Below are 25,072 nucleotides of genomic sequence, written 5' to 3' on the forward strand. Positions count from 1 at the left end.
TTTCATGGTACAAACCACTACAAATTGAATGGGTTTAGTTTGATTGTATTATAATGGTCACCTGTGATAAAAATTCACTTGAAAAAGGGTCAATTGGTGCAAATAAGAATTGTTTTTATGAATGCCAAAATCAACTTATCGCGAAACCTTAAATGACAGTTCAAGCGTTAACCGTGTTAGTGTATGTATTATTCAAATTTCAACATACAGGGTGCTCAATAAGTTCGAATACAAATGTTTGATCATTCACCCAACCAGCGGATGTCAGATTTTAATACAGTTCTGCATAAGAACCTTGCAGACACTGTATAATAATTGGGCATATACAAAATCTGTATTATTTCAATACAATTATTGTATTGAAATAATACAGATTTGTATTATTTTAATACAATATTTGTATAAAAAGCTTACAGAATTGTATATGCCCAGATTTTATACAATAATTGTCAGATTTGTTTTTTGGGTGTTGTGTTTGTAAGTCCAATGTACATATTCTGTATTAGTATTGGTGTCAGCGTTAGCGGTATATATACGCTATCGGATGTGTGTGGTGTTGACATTCTGTCACTTGTTGTTTGTTTATTACGCGTGTTGAAAATGGATTGGGGCATCATAAATAGCCGTTTTTGAATGTCAAAATCGTTGCGGCGTACTACAAAACTGAGGTTTTGGGGACGATTGATGCCCCCAGTGGCCCGGTGCTAAGACGGAGATGAGCCATACTTGTTCCAATAGGACGATAACCCTTTATACACGGAAATTGCGATTTTAGGCTAATATGGGGACAATTTCATCGACTTTTTGGACAAAACTTTGCAACCTCCCAGCTTCCCGGATTTGAACCCTATTAACTTTTTTGTTTGGTCCTTTATTATGTTAAAGTTGTACCTTGGACCAGTTCAAGACGTAATTCTCAAAATCTGGAACGAAATGCTCATGCAGATCGTGCGTTCCGCTTGCGATGGGTTTTAGAAACGTTTAAAGCTCATGAAGAAGTACAAAATTGAGGTCATTCCAAAAGAAATGTTACAAACGTTCCTTATAAACAATACTTCCAATGAAATGCAACTGGGAAAAGAAATAATTTAAACTAAATTTTTAAACATTTTTGCCTTTCTCGTACAACAAAGTTGTACCAGAAGGCTATAATTTCACCATAGACCCATAGTGTTATATACCAATCGACTCAGCTCGAAAAACTGAGCACATGTCTGACTGTGTGTGTGTGTGTGTGTGTGTGTGTGTGTGTGTGTGTGTGTGTGTGTGTGTGTGTGTGTGTGTGTGTGTGTGTGTGTGTGTGTGTGTGTGTGTGTGTGTGTGTGTGTGTGTGTGTGTGTGTGTGTGTGTGTGTGTGTGTGTGTGTGTGTGTGTGTGTGTGTGTGTGTGTGTGTGTGTGTGTGTGTGTGTGTGTGTGTGTGTGTGTGTGTGTGTGTGTGTGTGTGTGTGTGTGTGTGTGTGTGTGTGTGTGTGTGTGTGTGTGTGTGTGTGTGTGTGTGTGTGTGTGTGTGTGTGTGTGTGTGTGTGTGTGTGTGTGTGTGTGTGTGTGTGTGTGTGTGTGTGTGTGTGTGTGTGTGTGTGTGTGTGTGTGTGTGTGTGTGTGTGTGTGTGTGTGTGTGTGTGTGTGTGTGTGTGTGTGTGTGTGTGTGTGTGTGTGTGTGTGTGTGTGTGTGTGTGTGTGTGTGTGTGTGTGTGTGTGTGTGTGTGTTTTTGTGGGTGTGTGTGTGTGTGTGTGTGTGTGTGTGTGTGTGTGTGTGTGTGTGTGTGTGTGTGTGTGTGTGTGTGTGTGTGTGTGTGTGTGTGTGTGTGTGTGTGTGTGTGTGTGTGTGTGTGTGTGTGTGTGTTTTTTTTTTTACAAGGGTTAAAGGCCATCAAAAATCTGCGCGACAGACACCTCGAGCATCCACACTATGCTCGAAGGCGAACAGGGATGGGCTCCTCCGACCTGCTAAAATGTGCCTCCCGGATAAACCGGGTCCCTTATCTTCCTTGCCTCGATCCCCCAGGACCACGGGATGCTGCGACTACTTCGGGGGCTGTGCTCATGCACTTCTTCTAAAATTCCGGCCCCTAAGCTTAGGCTAGTTCGCCGACTGGCTGGCTAATCCACTGCTCCACTGCAACGTAGTCTCGATCCCTCGACGGTCATGCACCGATCTTCCTGACTCAGATCCTCCTGACTTCCCCCGGCGTCGAGGGTGGTCCACCAGTTCCGGAGAAGGAAACTTCCGCACTGATGGTGCCCCGACTACCGGCGGCTATCGCAGGGACGCTTTCGCGCATTGCGCCGTCTTCGTCTTCAGGTTGCATAGGTGGTCCGACAGTTCCGGTGGTGGGTGACGTCCGCACTGGCGGTGCCCTACATACCCGAAGCACTTCCTTCTTCTTTCTTCAGCAGGTTGGCAATTCGAGTGCCGAGGTCGGTCCAACGATTCCGGTTGGCAGAAGACTTCCGGTTCGCTGGCGCCCCGACGACCCGAGGCCAAACACTGCTCACTGGACTCACACTGGATTTCCCCCCGAAACTACGCTTATTCGCTGGTCACTTCTCCATCTACGCTGCAGTTCTGACAGTATTTGCGTCACGACTCTGCTGACCACATTCCACGTGCCTTCTTCGTGACACATTCGCTCTGCGATGTTGTCCGCCCTTAGTGCAGGCATTCCTCTACGTACTTCCGCAAACCTTGGGCAATCGAATACCACGTGTTCTGGAGTCTCTTCGACATTCTCGCACTCTGGACATAACGGTGAATTAGTATGTCCAAACCGATGTAAGTACTTCCGGAAGCATCCGTGACCCGACAGAAACTGCGTCAGGTGAAAGTTCACTTCACCATGCTTTCTGTTCATCCACACCGACAGGTTTGGGATGAGCCGGTGGGTCCACCTCCCTTTCTCCGTACTGTCCCACTCTTGTTGCCATCTCGCCATCGATCGGATTCTCACCTCCTTCCTTACGTTTCTGGTGTCTCTTCGCTGATAACACTCGATGTCTTCCTCCAGGGTGATGCAGATGGGTTGCATCCCAGCAATAACGCATACAGCCTCTGACGATATCGTTCTATATGCGCTCGCGACTCGAATGGCCATCAGCCGGAACACACTTTTCAGCTTTTCCCGGTTCCGCTTGGTTTGCAGTGCATTACCCCAAGCAGGAACCCCATATCGCAGTATCGATGACGAGACACTAGCTAGCAGACGCCTCGTGCTGCTTCTTGGACCGCCTACGTTTGGCATGATCCTCGCTATTGCGTTCATTGCCTTCGCCGACTTTTCACAGGCGTAGTCAACGTGGCTGTTGAAATTTAGCCGATCGTCGATCATCACTCCCAAGAGTGTGTGTGTGTGTGTGTGTGTGTGTGTGTGTGTGTGTGTGTGTGTGTGTGTGTGTGTGTGTGTGTGTGTGTGTGTGTGTGTGTGTGTGTGTGTGTGTGTGTGTGTGTGTGTGTGTGTGTGTGTGTGTGTGTGTGTGTCTGTGTGTGTGTGTGTGTGTGTGTGTGTGTGTGTGTGTGTGTGTGTGTGTGTGTGTGTGTGTGTGTGTGTGTGTGTGTGTGTGTGTGTGTGTGTGTGTGTGTGTGTGTGTGTGTGTGTGTGTGTGTGTGTGTGTGTGTGTGTGTGTGTAGCCCCGGGAATTTTTTATTGTTAAACACGTTTCATATAGAAGGACTTGACCAATTCGAGTGCAACTAATTTCATTCGACGGAGAAACTTTCCTAGTTGGACACTATTGTTTTTGTTTGCTAATATCTCATGCGGTTTGAATAATATTTCTATTTTTCTTTTATCAAATACGCTGTATACATGCACATTTTAAATGATTAATCAATTTAGCCGTGACGCAATCCATTACTCTCATAGTTGAGTTATTTTTAAGCAGCGTGATATAATCGCATCAAAGCTGTTAACCGCCTAAATGTAGGCAATTTACGTTGCATTTACCATACTAATTCGAATTCAACACATTGAATCGAGAAAGGCATAATCACCACGGGGGGATAAATTTGGGTTTTTGAAAGTGTATTCGAACTTATTGAACACCCTGTAGTATTAGTGTGAGCATCAAAGTACACGGTTAGAAAAAAGTAGCTAATTTAAGGGTACTTTTTGACCCTTCCTTCGGAAGTGTCTATAATTTCACTTTGTATGCGTTACGCAGGTGTGTTACGTATTAATCTATCAAGAAATCTCGTGAATTATAAAATAAAATGTATGGTATTTGAAACAAATTCACTTTGACATTGAAAATATAATTATAACAAATGATATGATATGGAATTATGCCTATTTTTCTGATTTGTTTCAAAGAAACAAATGATTTTTATTGAGGAACATATAGAAGCATGTACAAAAAAAATTTCTCAGAAAAGCAAAAACGTAAAAATTGAAAGGGATTTCAAAAATTTCTTCAGTAGAAGCTAGATAGCAAATGTTAGCATGTTTTAAGACACTAATAGATCACTTGTATGCATGTATGTGTGCGTATGTGTGCAAATTCTGAAATTTACTACCATAAAAATCTCGCTCATTTTTAAGGTATTGAACAAGTTTAGTTTTACCAAATTAGGCATCCATAAGGTGAAATATATGTTATTATTGAACGCTATTGAGTTTCGCTCAGATCAATGACTGATTTAGTTAGTTCTGGTTAAATTAATATCGAGGTCTCTGGAAATTACGAGTACAATATATGCAACCTGCGTTACGATAGTTGCTAACCATGTCACAATAGTTATTCAATCCGACGAGCGCCTTATAGATAGGCAGCATGAAGTACAGTACGTTATCATTCGTTAAGTTGTCACTCAACCCAAGACATCCGCCTTTGGGTAGGCAATTATTTTGCCACTTTCACGGTAAATCGCCGTGGGAAGCTAAGTAGTTTTATCTCGTTTTAAATACTGGAATCTGGAAAAAATTTCCTTATAACTAAGGAAGGGTCAAAATCTCACTGTAGGTGGATTAATCTGGGTTTTTTCTCTTGCATCTCCCTCCCTCTTCCCTTAGTTGTCAAAAAATGAAGAGCAAAACCACTCAACAAGGGCAGTAAAGTGTGGGAACCCAACGTTAAGTAATCTCATGTTTACAAAAGTTGAGTAAAATCCACCTAACTTTTGGTTAATTTCTATTTAAAACTAAATATATTTTACTTAATATTAAGTGAATTCTACTTAATTTCGAGAAAAAATTACTTAATATTGGGTTCCCACACTGAACCCCCAATTTGAGTGAAAAGTACCCAATATTAGGTACTTTTTCTTAAAGTGTATATTCTTGCACAATGTTATGATGTGGAAAAAACTGTTAAGGTGATTATAGAATGAAGCCAGAAATCGGCCATTTTGTAAACCACGTGCTTTTCCAATATTTTTTTTCAAGAGCACGAGATGAAAGAACCATAACGCGTATGGGGCTGAAATAATGGTAGATCGTTTGCTTCGTTATGCTGAACAATCATAATTTGAGTTTCGGCACTGTACAAAAACTATTACGCCAGATTTGGGGTTTTGGAAATGTATGTAGATAAGCGTGTGGTGAATTTGAAATTCACCACGGGCTTCATTCTATAATACACCATTTGAACACTCGCCTAGCTAATTGAGCTAATTGAGCAATGTAACTACTGCTGTAATGCTGGTTTTCCATTACAGCACCCAAATGAGTTGCATAATGTTCATTAAAGCACTTCTTTCAATGGTGTAGAAAAGTAGGCCGTTTTATCACTCAAACACAAACTATAAACTAGGTATTATGATCCGGAATTGCAGTTCCTGGTAATAATACTTGGTTTACAGTTCGTCTTTGAGTGACAAAACGGCCTACTTTTCCATACCAACGAGATGGGTGCTTTAATGAACATTATGCAACTCAAATGAGCACCCATTCGGTAACAGAACAGTAATACCATAACTACATTAAGCTGATCACGATTGGAAGCTTGGAACATGGAACTGCAAGTCGCTAGGTTTCGCAGGTTGCGACAGGATAATCTACGATGAATTACATCCCCGCAACTTCGACGTCGTGGTGCTGCAGGAGATTTGCTAGACAGGACAGAAAGTGTGGAAAAGCGGGCATCGAGCGGCAACCTTCTACCAAAGCTGTGGCACCACCAACGAGCTGGTAACCGGCTAGACGACAATAAAGAAGCGTTCTATGCACAGCTGGAGCAGACATACGAGAGATGCCCACTGCAGGACGTCAAAATCGTCATTGGTGACATGAACGCACAGAGGAAATATATAGACCGGTCATCGGACCGGATAGTCTGCACACCGTATCGAATGACAACGGCCAACGATGCATAAACTTCGCAGCCTCCAGCGGAATGGTAGTCCGAAGCACCTTCTTTTCCCGTGAAAATATCCACAAGGCCGCATGGAGATCACCTAACCAAGAAACGGAAAACCAAATCGACCACGTTCTAATCGACGGTAAATTCTTCTCCGAATGCGAATGCTCCGCAGTGCGAATATTGAATCCGACCACTACCTCGTTGGAGTATGCCTGCGCTCAAAACTCTTGACGGTGTACAACACGCGTCGAAGTCGGACGCCGCGTCTTAACATTGCATTGGGCGGCTACAAGACGGTAGACTAGCCCAAGGATACGCGCAGCAGCTGAAAGTAGCACTCCTAAAGGAAGAGCAGCTAGGTGCAAGGCAGGGTCTCTTGAAGATGGCTGGAGAGTTATTCGATCCGCCATTGGTAGCACCGCAACTGGTGCACTTGGCACGGTGCCCCGGATCAGAGAAACGACTGGTATGACGGCGAATGTGAACATTTAGTGGAAGATAAGAATGCAGCATGGGCTAGATTGCACCGCACACCACACGAGGGCGAACGAGGCACGATATAAACGGGCGGGGAAAAGACAAAACTCGATTTTCCGGAGGAAAAAGCGTCAGCAGGAAGATTGAAGAAAAAGAAAGCAGAAACAAGAAGGAACAAGAAATAGAGAAGAAGAAGTAACAAGGAACAAGATAGAAGTAAGAAAGAAAGAGGAAGAAGGAGTAAGGAAAAAGAAGTGGGAAGTAGAAAAAAGGGCGAAGAAAGAGCGTATAGAAAGGAAAAGAAAGAAGAAAGTGAAAGGCAGAAAGAAGAAAAATGAGGAGAGAATATGGACTACGATATCAATTTTCAATTCTCATATTTTACATCTCACAATTCACATCTCACAACTCACATCTCACAATTCACATCTCACTTTTTACTTCTCACTCTTCACTTATCACATCACATATCTTCCTTCTCATTTACCATAATTCACTTCTCATTTCTCATTCCTCACTAAACACTTCTCAATTCTTATTTCACACTTCTAACATCTAAATTCTCACTTCACACTTCTCACGACTCACTCGTCTGTTCACTTCCCACTTCTTACATACTATTTCTCATATAAAGTTAGAAATGTCTCATTCCTCACTTTTCGCTTCACACTTTGCCATTTTTACTACTCGCTTCGCATTTCTCACTATTCTCGACTCGCAACCAGAAGAAAATATTTTCACCTATTCGGCCAAACGGATTACGGTCAATCGACCCATTCGTGAAAACGGCATTCGGCCACATTACGTCTGGCCAAACGGAAACGGTACTCTACCAAATGGCTCGACACTCAAAATAGCAAGAGGAGCACCATAAATATGTCAAGCTACGTAATTTAAGCCATGCCCTACCAGTGAAACAAACAATCCTTCAAAAAGACTCAACAAATTTTATTCTACCTCCCCACAGGTAAACTGGGCAACCCTGCAGCTCCCGCTGGGCTACTAAACAACCCGAGATCGAGCCCGGTTACTTTCTTAATTAAGTCATTAACTGTTTTTAGCAACGCTTCAAGAAGCCCAAGTTTCTCGCCAAACTTATCCATGTTATTTTGATTTTTGGTCATAGCCTCACTCCCATAGGATCCATTCGTGTTATTCAACACGATCACTATATTGCCCATGGAGTCATTCAATTGCTTCAAATTCTGAATGGCATCCCTTATGGTCTCATTTGATGCGGTTAAATTCAACAGTTTCTTCAGCACCTCCAGATAATTGTTGTAATTGCACCGTGGTTTTCGTGTAGGCAGGGTATCCGTCGGATATGGTATAGGTACCGGGAGGAATTTGGTATCGTTGGTAATCTGAACAGGGCCGGTGAAGGTGCACGCAGTTTGGTTGCACAAAACTCGAAGGAACGGGATGCATGTGCCATTCATCCGATCGAATAGTTGCCCGGGCGGACACTGATGAAGAATATGGCTACAAGGAAATTTACGTGTTAGAAATAATGATTAATGACGATTGAACTTTTACTGCTTACTCTCCGTTGGAACAGCTGAAGAATTGAGAACGATCACGTGGATTAGGAATGAAGCCTTCAAAGTCACATGGTTCTTTTTCTTCCAGCAGAACAGATAGCCTATTCAACAATGGGTACGATCCCTCTCCACAGACATTGCTTGAATCATCACGATCTAACTGAAGAATAGCTCCAAAAAGATTTAGGCAACGGACCGTACTAGATATGTTTTGCAGTTGGAGCACCTCTGTTGGACAATTCTGTCAATGATGATTAATGAATATTGTGATGAAATTCCATAACTTTGGCAACGTACTATCACAGATGGAAGCGTCACGTCAATTACTATTTTACGAGAGCTCAAACCTTGCGCTATGAGGCCCTGTACAACAGAAGTCAATGGACAATTCACTACGTCTACTGCGGCATTCAGAGTGCTGACCAGCACAGTTCCCAAGTTGGGGTTCTCAATCCTGACGCCAATTATGTATCCTCTACCAACAGCCTCGCGCAGTTGATGGAGACAGCAGCTATAGGTTGTCTGGAAGAAGAATTTATGGTAACTTATCCCTATATCTTTATATTACGAACCATCTATCAGAATTATATTGTTACAGATAATTCGTTTTAAAACAGTGCATAAAACCTTATTGATTCATTCAACACGGATACTCAAATCATCGAGCTAAGTTCTAATAGTTTTACAAATAGTTATGAGACGAACTTTTTGCCAAAACATAATGACCTGATTATCAAAACCACAAAACCGTTACCTCATTGACTCCATTCATTGTTGGATCACACTGCAAATCCACACCACGGAAATCACTTTTTTCAAGCTGACGTTTGACAATATTTGTGAAGGAAGAACAACCATTTGTTGTCCCAATCATGTTCGAGAAGTAGCCACATGCCGACGAACCGCTGTACATCGAAAACAAATCGGTGAAACCTGCGCAGTTACTCGTGGACCGCCCTCCTTTAGTTTGTATAGATTCCACCGGGTACACGCGATATGTGCACTTTTTCAACACTTTACATCGTGGTTCTTTTGTAGGATCCTCGATACGACATGCCACATCATAATCTTGAGCTAGCATTACGCGAGCTATGGTAAATAACAACAAAATCACTGAGAAAACCCGATGCATGACTAATAGTAACTTTCTCCATTGACCAACTACTTGCAATTGATGAAATTAGGTGTTCGCTACAAGTTTATATATTTATAAACTCATTAGTGATATGAGGGCTGGATATGACTTACGATACGGCACGTACCTCGCACGCATTATGCAGGGCTCCCTATCCAGCAAGAATGTGATAGAAATAATTTTTCAAGTTTATTAACCTCTGGCACATATATTACAAATAAAAAAATAGTATAATAACAAAAATAAAATGCTACCGTCTTCCCAGACCTGACAATGCACCGGTAGCTCCTGACGCAACACTTGTGTCAACTGGTGCGGCCTTGCCGGCTAGTCCTCCTAAGGCACCGACAGCCCCTGCACCTGGAAGACCACCGCCTCCTCCTCCTCCTCCACCCAAAAGGTTCAATCCAAGCAGATTATTCAACAGATCTAACACTGCCTTCAAGAGCTTCTCCAGCAGTCCCATCTGCTTTTGCATTTGGTCCATCTGTCCCAAGGTACCACCTATTGCATCGTCGTGAAGCAATAAGCTGCTCAGAAGATTGTTCACTTGACCCACAATTCCTCCCAAGGCTTTCTGCAGGTCTCCCGTGAGGCTATTAACTATTTGAAGAGTTCCTTCCAGTTGTGTATTGTCCAAAAGGTCCAACAAGGCAGATGTTTGATTGTTCAGGTAGAAAATGCTTGTGATATTCAAACACTCATCTGAACCACCAGAATTAGAACCTCCACACGTCGAATTGCATCCAGTATAGTTGCCCTGACAGCTTCCCGGATTGAGAATGGGGTACGGAATCGGGATGGGAATTTGTTGGCAACCGCCATTAACGGCTCCAGTCAAGGTGCACGAGTTCGAATCGCAGTTGACCTGAACCACCGGTTGGCAAGTGCTGCTACATAGGTCAAAGGCTAGCCCTGGAGGACATTGAAACTTATTTGTTCTGAAATGCATAATCATATTAAGATGTTGGAATGTTAACATTATTAAAAATTAATTTGATCACCTACATTCCATTATTGCACGAATGAAAGCTGGAGCAGTCTCTGGTGTCTCGAATGTAACCCTTAAAATTACACGGTGCAGGTGTACTAAAAACCGGAGGCGCATAAGTTGTCACTTCACACCTTTTCAGCAACGCATTTAACAGCGTAAACAATGGATAACGACCTTTCGCGCAAACACCTGCCGTGTCATCGCGGTCTAGTTGGATTGTAGCCCCAAGCAGTTGTTGATTGTCGATAACATTAACCGTATTTTGTACCACCCAGAACAAATTGTTCACACCGCTGTCCAATGGGCAACTCTAGAAAAGCAACTTCCTTATAGTATGGCAATTATAGTTAATGGTGCGTCGTTCATTTAACTTACCACTATTTCGGGTAGGGTAACATCGAGCAAAATTTTCAGACGGCTCACACCTTGTCCAATCAGGTTCTGGGCCAAGGCAATTTGCGATACACATCCATTCAATGGAATGGTAATCAAATCGACAACGTCACACAGTACGGTTACCACGCACGGTTCGATATTGATGCTCTGTAGGACCACCGAAATCACATAACCACTGCCAATTTCTTTCCTCAGCAAGGTCAAAAAATCCGCATAGTCTTGCTGAAAAAAAGAAGTTTTTTTTATTAATGAGTGAGAAATGGATAAGCTTGATAAAATTTATTGCACAGCTTAGTTCAAATAGCATATGTACTGCCGAAGCTTTATGCAGTACTACAAGTGAACTTTTCTCTTTCTGGATGCCTATCTGAACTGCGAATAAAAAAGGTGAGCCAGCCCACGGTTGCAAATCTCTATAATAAAGACAAAAAAACTGCGATTGAATGTCGAGTTGGCTGTGATTGAATGCGGAATTAAGAGTTGGGATCAAAACAAATCATATTGAAATCAAGTTGGTGCTGCTGTTTATTCTCACAGTAGAGCTGAAACACTGTATGTCCGCCAAAGCCTAGTCTCTGTATACTACAATTGGTATTCTCCTAACCCTTTTTAACTGATTGAACGAGTATATACTGTGCTTCAACAGTTGGTAGTACGTTACATCGGAACAGGAATAGTTTGGTTGAATTAAAGAGGATTGGGGTACAATTAGTTTCCTCAGGTAGGCTTCAGTGTTATATGCCAGCCGAAGCCTATGGTGCCATCCCGTGAGAAGAAGCCACCTGCACAGAAGCTGTTAATGATCCAGCTGAAGAATACCCAGACATCCGGGGAAACCATTTGGAGATTTGAGGAGGGCTACCTACGGACAACAATTGCAAGTCAGGTTGACATGCGGTTGCAGAATATTAATTAGTTGTGGCAGATGTATGAGGAGATTCTGGCAGATATTCAGGCACACGATTCGAAAAAGAACGGCGTTCAGTGCTTGGTCATGCAACCCTACACATTGTACGACTACAACAAATAAGGCTGCAGGTGTTCAACGGAGACATCGATGAATGGACTGGTCAGCGCCCATCGACTGACGACGGCCTACGACTATTAATTGATTTCTCCGCCTCCAAAAATATGGCCATACGCAATACCTACTTCCAACACAGCCTTTTGTGGGGTTTGAGTAAGTTACCATCAGCATGTGATTATACATTAACACCTCAGCATGTCAATCGATGAGCAGCAAGCCATGACTCGGCCTTTTCTTGTCAGATATCCGTGGCGTGCACACGCACCGACGGAGAGCTGCTGTCATCGCTTTTCGCTCCGGCCATTTGGGTCCACACACCTTTCGTATCGGTACACCTAAAGACCACATCTGCAGACAGAATCACAAATCGACCACGTTCTGATTGATGTACGGCACTTCTCCGACATTATTGAGGTCAGGACATATCGTGGCGCTAACATCGACTCTGACCTATATTTGATAATGGTTAAACAGTTAAAGCAGCTATTAACGACACAGCGGAGAATAACATAGGGTATGTTGGACGAAGTCAACGGAACGATTGTTTCGACGAAGAGTAAAGACAGTTTCTGGAGGAGGAGGACCCTGGCAGAGGCAAGGGACCCTGCAGAACCTGGAACGCTATAGATGGAAGCAGAGGCAGCAGACAAACCTCTTTCAGAAAAAGAAACGCCGCTGGAAGAAGCGGAATACTAAGTGCAACAGCTGTGCCTTTATCAAGAAACATGCAAGTTCTATCAGGAGCTTAACGCATTCCGATAAGGCTTCGTGCCGCCATAATGTGCAGAGGTAAGGATGGACTGACGATAACGGATAACAATTGACTAACGAACATGTGGTGATTGAAAGGTGGTACATTAACGAACACCTAAATGGCGCTAAGAGTGCAGGGGGTGAAGATCAAGGAAGCGGAAGAGACGACTACGTCAGATCAGCGGACAATGGAAACAAAGCAGTTTCCACCTTAAGCCCTCTGTACACCTCCCGTGAACATGAACATGAACAAGAGGTGAGAAAGAGCGATAATTTCACAGTGAACATCGTCGTGGACAATCGAGTCTAGTTGGAAGTGTTGAATTATTGCCCACGAATGCAGGCAGCAAGTAAGTGTGCAGTAGTAAACGAAGAAAATGAAAATGAAACATATTGTCGCATATATGTATATGAATTATTTGAGTGGGTAATCTACGGAACGATGTTGATCAAGCTGTTTAATTTTAATGATCTTTTCGTTTAAATGTTCGGCAGTTTTGTTATGAAAAGCCAGTAGGTACATATACTTAATGATTTCTGAATGGAAAATTTTCAACTGTGCTACCAAATGTATACATTTGGCACCGTTCAAAGCTGAATCAACAAGTTCGATCAATTGACCTGAATCCAAATATTATCTTTCGACTGGTTCGCATCAAAGAAGTTCTGGCAAAACTACCCACGAAGCATGGAATTCACTTGATTCATTCTATTCCACACATTAATACAATTATGTTCAATTATGCAATTATAGTTAAGAAAATACGAAATTACGAAAAGAGAAGAAATTTCTTCTAATTTTCTAGTGACTTCTATCCCATTTGAACGATTGATTTTGACATGTAGTAACAAGTTTAATTTAATGAGAAGCTATTTAATTTTTTCTTACTTTTGCTAGATATAATTTTTGACTTTCTCTTTTGGCTTACATTTGTTTAATACTTTTCTTCATCTCATTTTTTTTTTAAATTTATATTTCATTTGTTCGAATAGTGTTAATTAATGTTTGAATATTTTACCAGTTCGCCAATAAAAAATCCCAATTTTCGCTCAAGTTTTCGTATATAAAATACAATTGATCACGTATCGTATATCCGTACCGTATTTAATTATTGTGTTTACTATTGAAAGTCTTAATATGTATTCAATAATTTTTGCTGTACTAAGATTTTGTTGATAGTCATTATCCAAATTATGTAAATTACTCACATAAACTGTTTCAAATAAACAACTTTATTGAATAAACTCATATAGGTATACCTAATCACAAACATTCTGAATAATAATTATTATTAATATCTGAACCTCGTGGATGGTCATAACGCAAAGAGCATACGAGCATGTGTGTACCAAAAAAAAACAAGGGCAGACAGACAGGCAGGATGAAAACGATAGAGAGGCATTCTACACATCTTGTTAGATTCTTCATTCTCCCTGTATTGCTGTGGTGGATATATGGCGTATATGGTGTATATATCAGAGAGGAGAGAAGCTTTCTCTGGTAAATCAGGTAAAAAAATTACACGGAGCTCGTACACGTTCGAATGACAAAAGCATTCTGAAAATCTGTTCACCGTGAACGACAGAGACGATGCACAAGCATATCGGAAGCATATCAAATGATTCAGTAGTAGCAAAGCAGAAAAAGTATGCCAAGCATTTATAATTATAACTAATGTAGCTAAGACTTTGAATAAACAAAAGAATTAATGAATATATAAATGACTTCAAATTAATGGGTTGATAAATTAAAAAATGAACAATCGATTAAATTACAAAATTATTGATTTGAAAAACTAATAAATGGATAATTTTTTAGATTAATAAATTCAGAAATGAATGAATTTATAAATTATTGAATAAAAATAAATAAATATAATCACTCAAAAATCTAATATATCAACAACAAAAAATAATAAATCAATAAATTTATTTTGAAACCTAGTAAATCAGTGACTCAATAAATAAGCAAATGAACAAATTATAATTAATGAACAATAATGATGGTGTTGTAAAAAATACACAAAAAAATATATTTTTTCCTTCATTGCACACTAGGTAATTCACTTTCAAAAGAGGAAAAAATATTAACTTTCTTTACGGACAACTTACAGAAGAGATTAAGGGCTTATTCAAAAAGGAATTTTTATAAAGAATTTAAGAATCAAGGACGGAACACTTCTGTATGTAGCTATGAGGCTCGTTTTGTCCCAATGTCCCATACATCACGAGTTTACATATTTTTTGTCATTTTATCTTTAGGACATTGCTCTAAAATTGTGTTTATCTCTTCACTGTGGATCGACAGAAGGGCACTACATATATTTTGCTGGAAAAAGTTGAAAAATTCAGGGATTTTGGTGTTTAATAAGCGTCAAAATGCATTTTATTTGAATTTTCCGGCCGCGTCAATTTGAAATCGTCGCAAAGCAAATTGTCGCCAGCAAACATGGCCATAAGATCTGTCAGATCAACTACGAACAAAATTGTTTGATTTCAATAATCAGATTATTTCCAGAAGTTGAGTACTTTTTTTTGCATGTTTTAATGATTTGGCTTTGCATTAACACAGATTTAAATTGAAGCTATTGGCGACGATTTTAAAGGTGCATAAAAAGTGATCGACGCGATTTGTTACCAGCCAAACTGAAAATACTATTAATTTAAATGATATTTGCCAATGATATAATGAAAATAACAAATAATCATATATTTCATTGAATGTATTGAACTATAGGGGACTTTGGGGTCATACAAGTCTAAAAGCTCATTAAATATATTTTTTTTACAAAATAGGATAACTTTTTTCACGGACGACAGAGGAGAATGAGAGCTTATTAAAAAAAAAAAAAAAATTCAAAGAAATTCAGTGAGTGATTTTTTATAGACGCGGGATACTACTGTATGTAGTTATTGAGCTCGTTTTACTCCAATGTCCCATAAATCAATTTTTTTTCATATTTTTCGTCCTTTTATCTTTAAAATATTGTACTAAAATTGTGTTTTCCTCTTCATTGTGGATCCTCAAAAAGCACTATACATATTTTGTTGGCAAAAGTTGAAAATGAAAGGGTTTTCGGGGTAAAATAATCATCAAAGCGCATTTTTGTGAATTTATTTTTAATATAAAATAAGCTTCTGAGCTTGTTGACCTCAAAAACCCCTCGAATCATTTTTTTCAATGCAATATACGAGTATTTGTTATTTTCATAGTATAATTGACAAATTATCATTAAATTAATATTACCCCATCATCTATTAACTCACCATTATTGAGCTTTATAATTGCATAGAGGAATTTGGGCGAAAAGGCATGAGAAAATAATATTTCCGATCTCATCCTATCTATTGTCACATCGACTCTCAAATAATATGATAACTCTTGTCTAGTTGTGCGATCGAGTATGGTTTGGAAATGTTCGGCATCGGCTCTATCAAGAAGTATTTAAAAATCGTGTTTTATCCAATAAATCATTTATCAATGTCTGTACAACATTTTTAGATAATAATATCAACAATTATCTGTAAATATTATTTATTTTTACAGAATAAATGAAAAATTCACATAAAATGCACTTTGATGCCTATTTGACCCCTAAATCCCTTAAATTTCTAATTATTACCATATTTAGTGCACCTCTATGGATCCACAGTGAAGAGATTAACACAATTTTAGAGAAATTTCCTAAAGATAAAATATAGAAAAAATATAAAACTCGTGATATATGGAACATTGGGGCAAAACATGCTCAATATCTACATACAGAAGTGTTCCACGTCCAATGAAACAGCACACACAGAATTTTCTTGGAAAATTCTCTTTCGAATAAGCCCTTGATTTCTTCTGTAAATAGCTCGTAAAGAATTTTTAACTTTCCTTTAAATTTCCTTCTTCGAAATCGGATTTTTCCATTGTGCATTGGCTCTACATTCCACTGAAACTTGGCTTACCTTCTAGAGTAATAATTTTAAAGCTGTCAATCGCATAAGTATGTATCTTGTGTGGCAAGTAAAATAGATACACTGGAAGGGAGCCGATAATGTTTCCAACCGCAAACATTCTAGGCCGACCGAGAATCGAACTCGCCATTTGTGTTGGGAATCCTACGCCTTTGATCGCAAGGCTTACTGGAGACCCGTATAAATTAATATAATTTAATAAAAATAAAACACCAATAAAAAAACACATCTTCCAGTCGTATTTCTTTTGTATATAAATTAACTATTACATCAAATATGAATCATAAATAAAAAAAAAATTATGAATAAATACAATGGTTTCTAGTTAGCCTTGTCGGCAAAGGCGGAGTATTCTCGATTTTCGTTGCGGTCTAAAAGATTTTTTTCGGGTTTTCGGCAATCTCGACTCACTGGCCATAGAGTATCTAAGACACATATCCATGCAATAGACGGGTACAGAATAGAAACATCAAATAATAACTGTGGAAATGTTAATGGAATATTGAGTAAAGAAGCAGGCCAAGATTCAGTGGTAATATAGAGCCATTGAAGAGGAAGAAGAAGAAAAAGAATGAATTATTTTTTTATGAATGAAGTAATCTATCTATGAAAATATAAATTTTTCGATTGAATATACGAATGATTGAAGTATTAAAATAAAAAATATTTTTAAAAAGAAAAAATAATATTACCGAATAATGAAAAAGAAATACAATTCATTTATGAGAAACTACTGAGTTAGTTTCCTTCCGACCAAACCGATACGAGTATTAAAATGAGCGACAGCGACACACAAAGCAGGATCCCACCGAAACCGATTCAACGAGAACAGTAAACACTCTCGGTCGGTGTGAACTCCCAATCCAAATCAATCTATTCTCCTTGTATTTTTGAATTCACCACAGCTCCACATTCATGTTCACCGTCGCGTTTACACTTGCGATGAGTTCACCGCAGATACGATTTCACGATGATTTCACAGGCATGACCGTGGAATGCTCATAAATCTGATATTATTGATGTTTTTTATGTTTTTATGCAACTCACTCCTAAATGCAGCATCTGTCTTTCATTTGAACATGATTCCCTCACGATTGGAGTATGTATCAAGAAGTTATTATCGAAAAACAGTTTGTTCACGTTCACGTTCACGGGAGGTGTAAAATGCGCTTTAGGAGAAGCTAGCCATCCAATAGCTCAAGAACAATAAATTAGGTGGTAAAAACGGTATCGGAGCAGAGCTCAACAAGATGGGCCCAGAAAAGCTGGCCACTTAGCTGCACAAACTGATAGTCAAAATCAGGGAAACTGATGGTAGCTGTTCACTATCATAGGAGTGGAATGAGGGATCATATGCCCCATCTACAAGAAAGACCATAAGAGTATGATAACTTTCGAGTGAACACCATCCTGAATGCCGTTTGCAAAGTGCTATCCCAGATCATCTCCCGTTGTCTGTCACCAATAGTTAATGAGTTAGTGAGAATTTATCAAGCCGGCTTCGTTGACAACCGCTCGACAACGGACCAGATCTTTACTGTACGGCAAATCCTCCAAAAATGTCGTGAATACCAGATCCCAATAGATGGTGCATGGTGTATATCGATTTCGAGGCGGCATACTACAGTAGGGGAAACTGGCCACACATGATCCCCACATTTTTTTTTGATATATATCTCGATGTAACATGCAAAAATCTATTCGCTTCAAGACTTGATAAACAATATAATTAGTTACACGGGTAAAGATCCGTTCCCGGAGCTGAGAAAATAATTCATGACTTCATGAATCCAACTTGTTTTAATAATATGAAAATACATCATGAATATAAATCTTGATTTCATGATTTACTTTCGGGTAACGCAACCAATACGTTACGATTTAGTTGTGGAGATCGAAAAAAAAACTCGACAAGGGATTTGAAGTTAAGTACACTGAGTGCGAGTCGGGAGTGCTACCTGACCTGCCATTTTACGCATAATTGTCCCATGTATATAGGGAATCCCAGCAAACATGGGACAAAAAACCATATGACGGCAGTGACAGCTTCGACAGTTCGAAGTATAACCGGTTATGGATTTTGTCGACTGATGAGGATTACGCAGTACCATGAATAATGTTCCTGGAATCATGAATTATAATCATGATTTCATGAACAGACATGATTCTTGATTCAATGATTTTTTATTCATGATTGTGGGTATGCATTTATTTCCGTGTATTCAAAAACATCATTGGAAGCAATTTTTTTTTTTCATGAAAGTTATCAAAATATTGATTTTTCTGAAAGATAGAAAATTTGACATTTTCAATAGGGGGAATGACGGCTTTGGCAGGTTTTGTTCTATTATTGGCAAGGGGGTTTTTTATGACTGACTAGGGCTAAGCATTCTTTGCATATCAAAGAATATTGTGGCCAAATTTCATAAAATTCGGTCGACAGAAACCCCCTGCCAATAATAGAACAAAACCTGCCAAAGCCGTCTTTCCCCCTACTTGCTTGGAGACTTTTTTTTAACTAATTTTATTTGCTAATTATCTAATACATGCATTCATCGCTTAGACTAGGTGTTCCGTGTTTTCTTAACACTATCATCCTTATTTGCTATGTTACTTTTTAGTTATTATTAATACATTTCAATTCCCTCTGGCAGTTAGGATTTTTCCTCTGGTTTAATTGAACCATGTAGGAATTACAATGTTTTTAACTTAAACTAAATCTAACCTAATTTATACTAAGGGTACAAGGAGCTAATCGTTGCAATAGAAGATTGCAACGATTTTTGTCTAAAATTGGAAATTATTTTGTTGGACATTTGTTGCAATGTCTCAATATTAGAAATTCTATGAAGTTCATTGGTACTATACCACGGAGGCAACTTCAGAATCATTTTCAAAATTTTATTTTGAATCCTCTGAAGTGCCTTCTTTCTGGTATTGCAGCAACTAGTCCATATTGGCACAGCATACAACATGGCAGGTCTAAAAATTTGTTTGTAAATCAAAAGTTTGTTTTTAAGACAGTTTGAAATTCTGATAGTTTACCTGAAGTGAGCGATTTGAAATTAAGATTAATCAATTTTACAATCAAACCTTCATGCCAAACACTGTCAAATGCTTTCTCTATATCAAGAAGAGCAACTCCAGTCGAATATCCTTCAGATTTGTTGAGCCGAATTAAATTCGTAACTCTTAATAACTGATGAGTGGTTGAATGCCCATGGCGAAAACCAAATTGCTCTTCAGCAAATATAGATTTGTCATTAATATGAACCATCATTCTATTTAAAATAATCTTTTCAAATAATTTGCTTATTGAAGAAAGCAAACTGATTGGGCGATAACTAGAAGCCTCAGCTGGATTTTTGTCCGGCTTCAAAATTGGAACAACTTAGGCGTTTTTCCATTTATCTGGGAAGTATGCCACTTGAAAACATTTGTTAAATAAATTAACCAAAAAGGATAAAGAGCTCTCAGGAAGCTTTTTGATAAGTATGTAGAAAATACCATCATCACCCGGGACTTTCATGTTTTTTGAATTTTCTAGTAATAAAATTTTATTGCCCTCTTTAAGCGCTGGAATTGGCTTTTGAGGTTTTTTAAGAATTTTCGTTAATTTCCAAAAGGGTTTCGAACTGGGATCCAACTTCGAGACATTATTCTCAAAGTTGGTATTTCTCAGTATAGCGAAACGTTTTTTAATTTCATTTTGCAAATCTCGCCAAATAACTTTCAACGCGGGATCGCGAGTTCTTTGGTATTGCCTTCGCCTCACATTTTTAAGACGGATCAGTAGCTGAAGATCGTCGTCAATAATAATGGAGTTGAATTTAATTTCACATCTAGGAATTGCAATACCTCTGGCTTCGACAATTAAATTTGTCAAAGATACGAGCGCATTGTCAATATCACTTTTGGTATCGAGAGGAATATCAACATCAAAATTCCTGTCGATATACGTTTTATATAAATCCCAATCAGCTCTATGATAATTAAAAGTAGAGCTGATAGGATTATAAATGGCTTCTTGTGAGATTTCAAATGTCACAGGAAGGTGATCAGAGTTAAAGTCAGCATGAGTTACCAATTGGCCACACAGCTGACTTGAATCCGTTAAAACTAAATCAATTGTCGAAGGATTTCGACTGGAAGAAAAACAAGTAGGGCCATTATAGTATAATATCCCGCAGAACAATCTTCAAATAAAATGTTGCCGTTGGAATTGCTTTGAGCATTATTCCATGAACGGTGTTTGGCATTGAAGTCACCAATTACGAAGAATTTTGATTTGTTGCGAGTCAGAATTTGAAGATCAGCTTTCAACAAATTCTTTTGCTGCCCATTGCATTGAAAAGGCAAGTAGGCTGCAATAAAAGATAATTGTCCAAAATTTGTTTCAACAGAAACTCCCAAGGTTTCGAAAACTTTGGTTTCAAACGAAGAATATAATCTATGTTTGATACGTCTATTAATGACAATGGCGACCCCACCACAGGCGCTGTCAAGACGATCATTTCGGTAAATAAAATAATTTGGATCTCTTTTGATGGTGAGTCCTGGTTTTAAATATGTTTCAGTTATAATGGCAATGTGCACATTATGAACTGATAGGAAGTTGAATAATTCATCTTCCTTACCCTTTAAAGAGCGGGCATACCAATTTAAAATTTTCAAAGAATTATTTGGATCCATTAAAACGAAGTCCAATAACAATTCTTTGAGTAAATTCGATACCAACCTGAACAGCTTCAGGAATGGTATTTGCTTTGAACATTGCATCAATCATGTGATGCAATTGTTCATTAAGAAAATCAAAGTCGGAAGCAGACATGCTACCTGAGTCGTCAAAACGAACGTTATTTCCCGTTGAAGAATGTGTATGAAAACCATTCATCGTCGGTAAATTTTCAGAAAAGAAATTTTGCCTGCCTGCAGCGATGCTAGCATAGGAGGGCGTGTTTGAAAAATTAGAATAACTTTTCGTTACCCGATGAGAGGTGGGAGCAAAATTTGTTCGTTGATTGTAGTGGATATGAATTGCTCGACCGGCAAATGATTGCGGATTTTGAGCGTTTGAAATATGTTTACCCGGCGAATCTGGGATCCTACAAATGCTCGGAACGATGGGAGGGGAGCAGTTGACCTCCACAAACGTAATTTGTAATTTTGTAATTTTGTTTATTTTTATTGGACACGGAAACCTGTTAGTGTGACACTTTGTATCAGGTCAACAAACGTCAAATCAGAGACTAGCCAACAGGCAAACTGGCGGTAAACGTTAACTCGCGGTAAACGAGATATAATCTTGGTTTATTTTTCCATTCAATGAGAAATGATCGATAAGGTTATTCAGTTCTAGAATAATAAAACTATGTCCAGTAAAATTAGACACGTTTTGGTTGAATTTTTTCGAAGTTACTAAACTTTTTTCCTTCAAGAGAGAACGCTAAAATAATAAAACCTCTTTAAAACCCTTAAATTATATCAAATGTTTCACAAATTTAATCATCAGTGGGATAAATATGTAATTATTATTAGAGAAAACAGGGGTAGTGTTCGATTTTCCCATAGACCGCGTAGAGCTATGGAAAATTATGGACGAGAACAGCTCCCATGGGAAGCTTACCAGACTGATCAAAGCAAAGTTGGTTGGTGTGCAAAACTGTGCAAAGATTTCGGGCGAACATGTCGTTCAAATCATGCCATGAACTAAGACAAGCTGATGGACTTTCGTGCCTGTTGTTTTGCGCATTGAAGGTATCATGCGGAGAGCCGGGGTACGATTTTCAACAGATCCGGTAAATTTATTTGTTTCGCCAAAGACAAAATACATGCTAGTGGGTGGAAACGAGCGCGACAGGGCCCGCCTGGGAAGCAGTGTTACGTTAGACGGAAATACTTTCTGAGGCGGTCGATTATTTCGTCTACCTAGGATCCTTGTAACGGCTGATAATAATGTTTGTTTTGATATAGGAAGGCGCATTATCTGTAGAAGTTGGGCCTACTACAGGCTGCACCAACCCGAGCAGCACCAATCAAAGTAACTTATATGTGACCAAATTCAGTCACAATTAAGTTGTCGCAATCAGATTCACTTGACTTGTGATGCTCGGGAAATGTATCATGTACAGAACGCTCATAAGACCGATAGTCATCTACAGTCATGAGACTTAGACCATGCTCGAGGAGGACTTGCAAGCATTTTGGGGTGTTCGAGAGACTCGTGCTTACCCTAGTAACATTTCGGTTTTATACTGGTTTTATCACACTTTTGTAGAGTAAATTATGGTCTTCAAGAGCGTTATAAAACTTAAAATGTTACTTGGGTAGGGACCATCTGGTGGCGTGCAAGAGAATGCAAAGAATGAACAACGAGCTCACCCAGCTCTGCGATCCAAAAAATCGGTAGCGGATCTGCACACTCTGACTGACGGTTTCGAACAGGTCGTTCAGAATCTGGACCAGGTCGTCCAACTGGAAGATTAGAAGGACATTCTGCTCGTTAACCTTCTTACTATTAGACTGGATCCGGCTACGCGCCAAGGTTAGGAGGAGCATGCCTTAACTAAGAATCGATACGATACGTTCGCAGATCTCTCGGATTTTTTGTATCGTAGGATCCGAATTCTGGAATCGCTTCTATTGAAGGTAATAGACTCCATTCAGGATATCACTTCATGCTCCACAGTCATCGGAACAGAAGGCGTTAGCTGTGTATTCCAGCGACGGTTCTATCCAAGGCGAACCTTCCTCTATATTAGTGTTCTTCTTTCCAATGTATATCGGTGCGAGAAAGAGATGTGGTGTTAAGATCGAACTCCCTGTTAATTCTGCTTCAGATCGGGTCACATAGCGAGAGACTGTACGACGTACGTACAAATATGTACATGGGTCCTAGCTGTTATGATCGTAATCGGGTCCGCGACGTTAGACATAAATACGTTAGGCATAAGAACGTTAGGCATAAGTACGTTAGGCGTAATGGACGTTTGGCATAATTCTGCCTTCTTTATGTCGTAGGCTGTTCTTTGGGTCATTTTATGCCTATCGAGTCAACAGTATTATCCTTCAAGCTTTTGCTGGCTACTGCGATCGTTATCGTGGAAGAGCTGACTATAGTAGCTCCCGACGCGTGCTCTTTTGAAATCCGGCTCCGTGAGTATGGTTGATCACATCGACAGAAGGTATATGTCTCTGTTCTCGGCATTGGTAATTCAGCATCGAAGTATCAGATCACTGCATTGGTTCGCACGCGAGTTACGGCTTACTCGTAGAACATGAATTTTCTCGTCCTTCCAAGAGTTACGATGGATTTACCTACGGCAAAGTTGATTACAACACATGGATGGGTGATTCCCAATGCAAAAAGATAGAACTGGCGGATCCGAGTATTTTCAGTCCAAGTTCAGTAGGCATGGTACAGGGAATCGATTTTTTTTCGATTTCTTTAAGTCTGCACACTCGGAGAGCAAAAACCGACACTAAACGAATCGGTGATCGAATGAGTGGTCTGCGAAGGTTTGCGAAGGTCTGCTAAACCCCACTCAAGGCTTACGCATCATTTTTTGTACAGCAACTGCAAAAAAGACCGGGACGGCTTTCAATCTGTTGATTTTCAATTCTCTTTCGATTATCTACTTCCTCATACTTTGAGTAGAACTGACCGATAAAGCCGATAAACATCTCATATTTAATTAACTTATCCCTATAAAAGCCCCCCTAATCCTACCTGATTGATCTGTGGAAGCCCTGGATCGCACTGAAAGTCCACTCCCCGGAATCCACTCTTCTGCAATTGCTTCTGTACGGTTTCCACCAGAGTTTTCCGTCCTTTGTGGCAGTTGATCAGATTTCCAAAATACCCGCATGAGCTCGGTCCTCCGTACAGAGAGAACAGCTTATTACGACAACTCATACTATGCGGTCCACCGATGAACTGTGCCATTTCCACTGGGTGCACTTCATAGAGACACTGGTGCAATTGATCACAGTCCTTCACCGCTGACACATCGCCAATCCGACACACTACGGCAAACTTTTCATTGCACAGTATCCGCCCTGCCATCAGCAGCAACAACACTGTCACGATACAGTGATCCATCATCTCGTCCTTCGCATTATTGTTTTACCAAATTCGCGTCGATACCGGGCAATCCCGCTCAAGAGAACTAGCGGGCGTAAACTTCCGCAGGCTGTTTTTATAACCGGGAATCAATCGCACGTGCTAGACGGGCAATGAAGAACGCATTTTCGTCACAAAGAATACCGTTTTTCGGTGGTACAAATCGGAAACATTGCTGATAGCGTACGACGTTGCTCCAAATATACGGACCAGCGTAGTCAAACGCATGGCTACTTGAAGCGGAAGTTAATAAACTGCATTGTGTCACGTGTGAAGGTTCAGCAAGGTTAGACTAGTTTTTAGTAAATAAATAGGGTGTCCAATCATGGTTTGAACTAGTGCAAAAGCGTACCATTTCGAAATTAGCATTTC

The 25,072-nt window shown here is 39.7% G+C and overlaps 1 protein-coding gene across 1 annotated transcript; it reads right to left on the reverse strand.

The window, feature by feature from the left end:
• Positions 1-7,725: 7,725 nt before the first annotated feature.
• LOC134223097 (uncharacterized) lies at positions 7,726-24,682 on the reverse strand. The gene is made up of 8 exons (XM_062702229.1): positions 24,308-24,682; positions 10,818-11,060; positions 10,457-10,752; positions 9,716-10,389; positions 9,068-9,402; positions 8,611-8,835; positions 8,316-8,554; positions 7,726-8,254 (listed from the first exon to the last, which is right to left on the reverse strand). The coding sequence occupies exons 1-8, from the start codon at positions 24,680-24,682 to the stop codon at positions 7,726-7,728; spliced, it is 2,916 nt and encodes a 971-aa protein (XP_062558213.1).
• Positions 24,683-25,072: the final 390 nt, after the last annotated feature.

This window comes from Armigeres subalbatus, chromosome 3 (assembly GCF_024139115.2).
Source record: "Armigeres subalbatus isolate Guangzhou_Male chromosome 3, GZ_Asu_2, whole genome shotgun sequence".
Taxonomy (NCBI): domain Eukaryota; kingdom Metazoa; phylum Arthropoda; class Insecta; order Diptera; family Culicidae; genus Armigeres; species Armigeres subalbatus.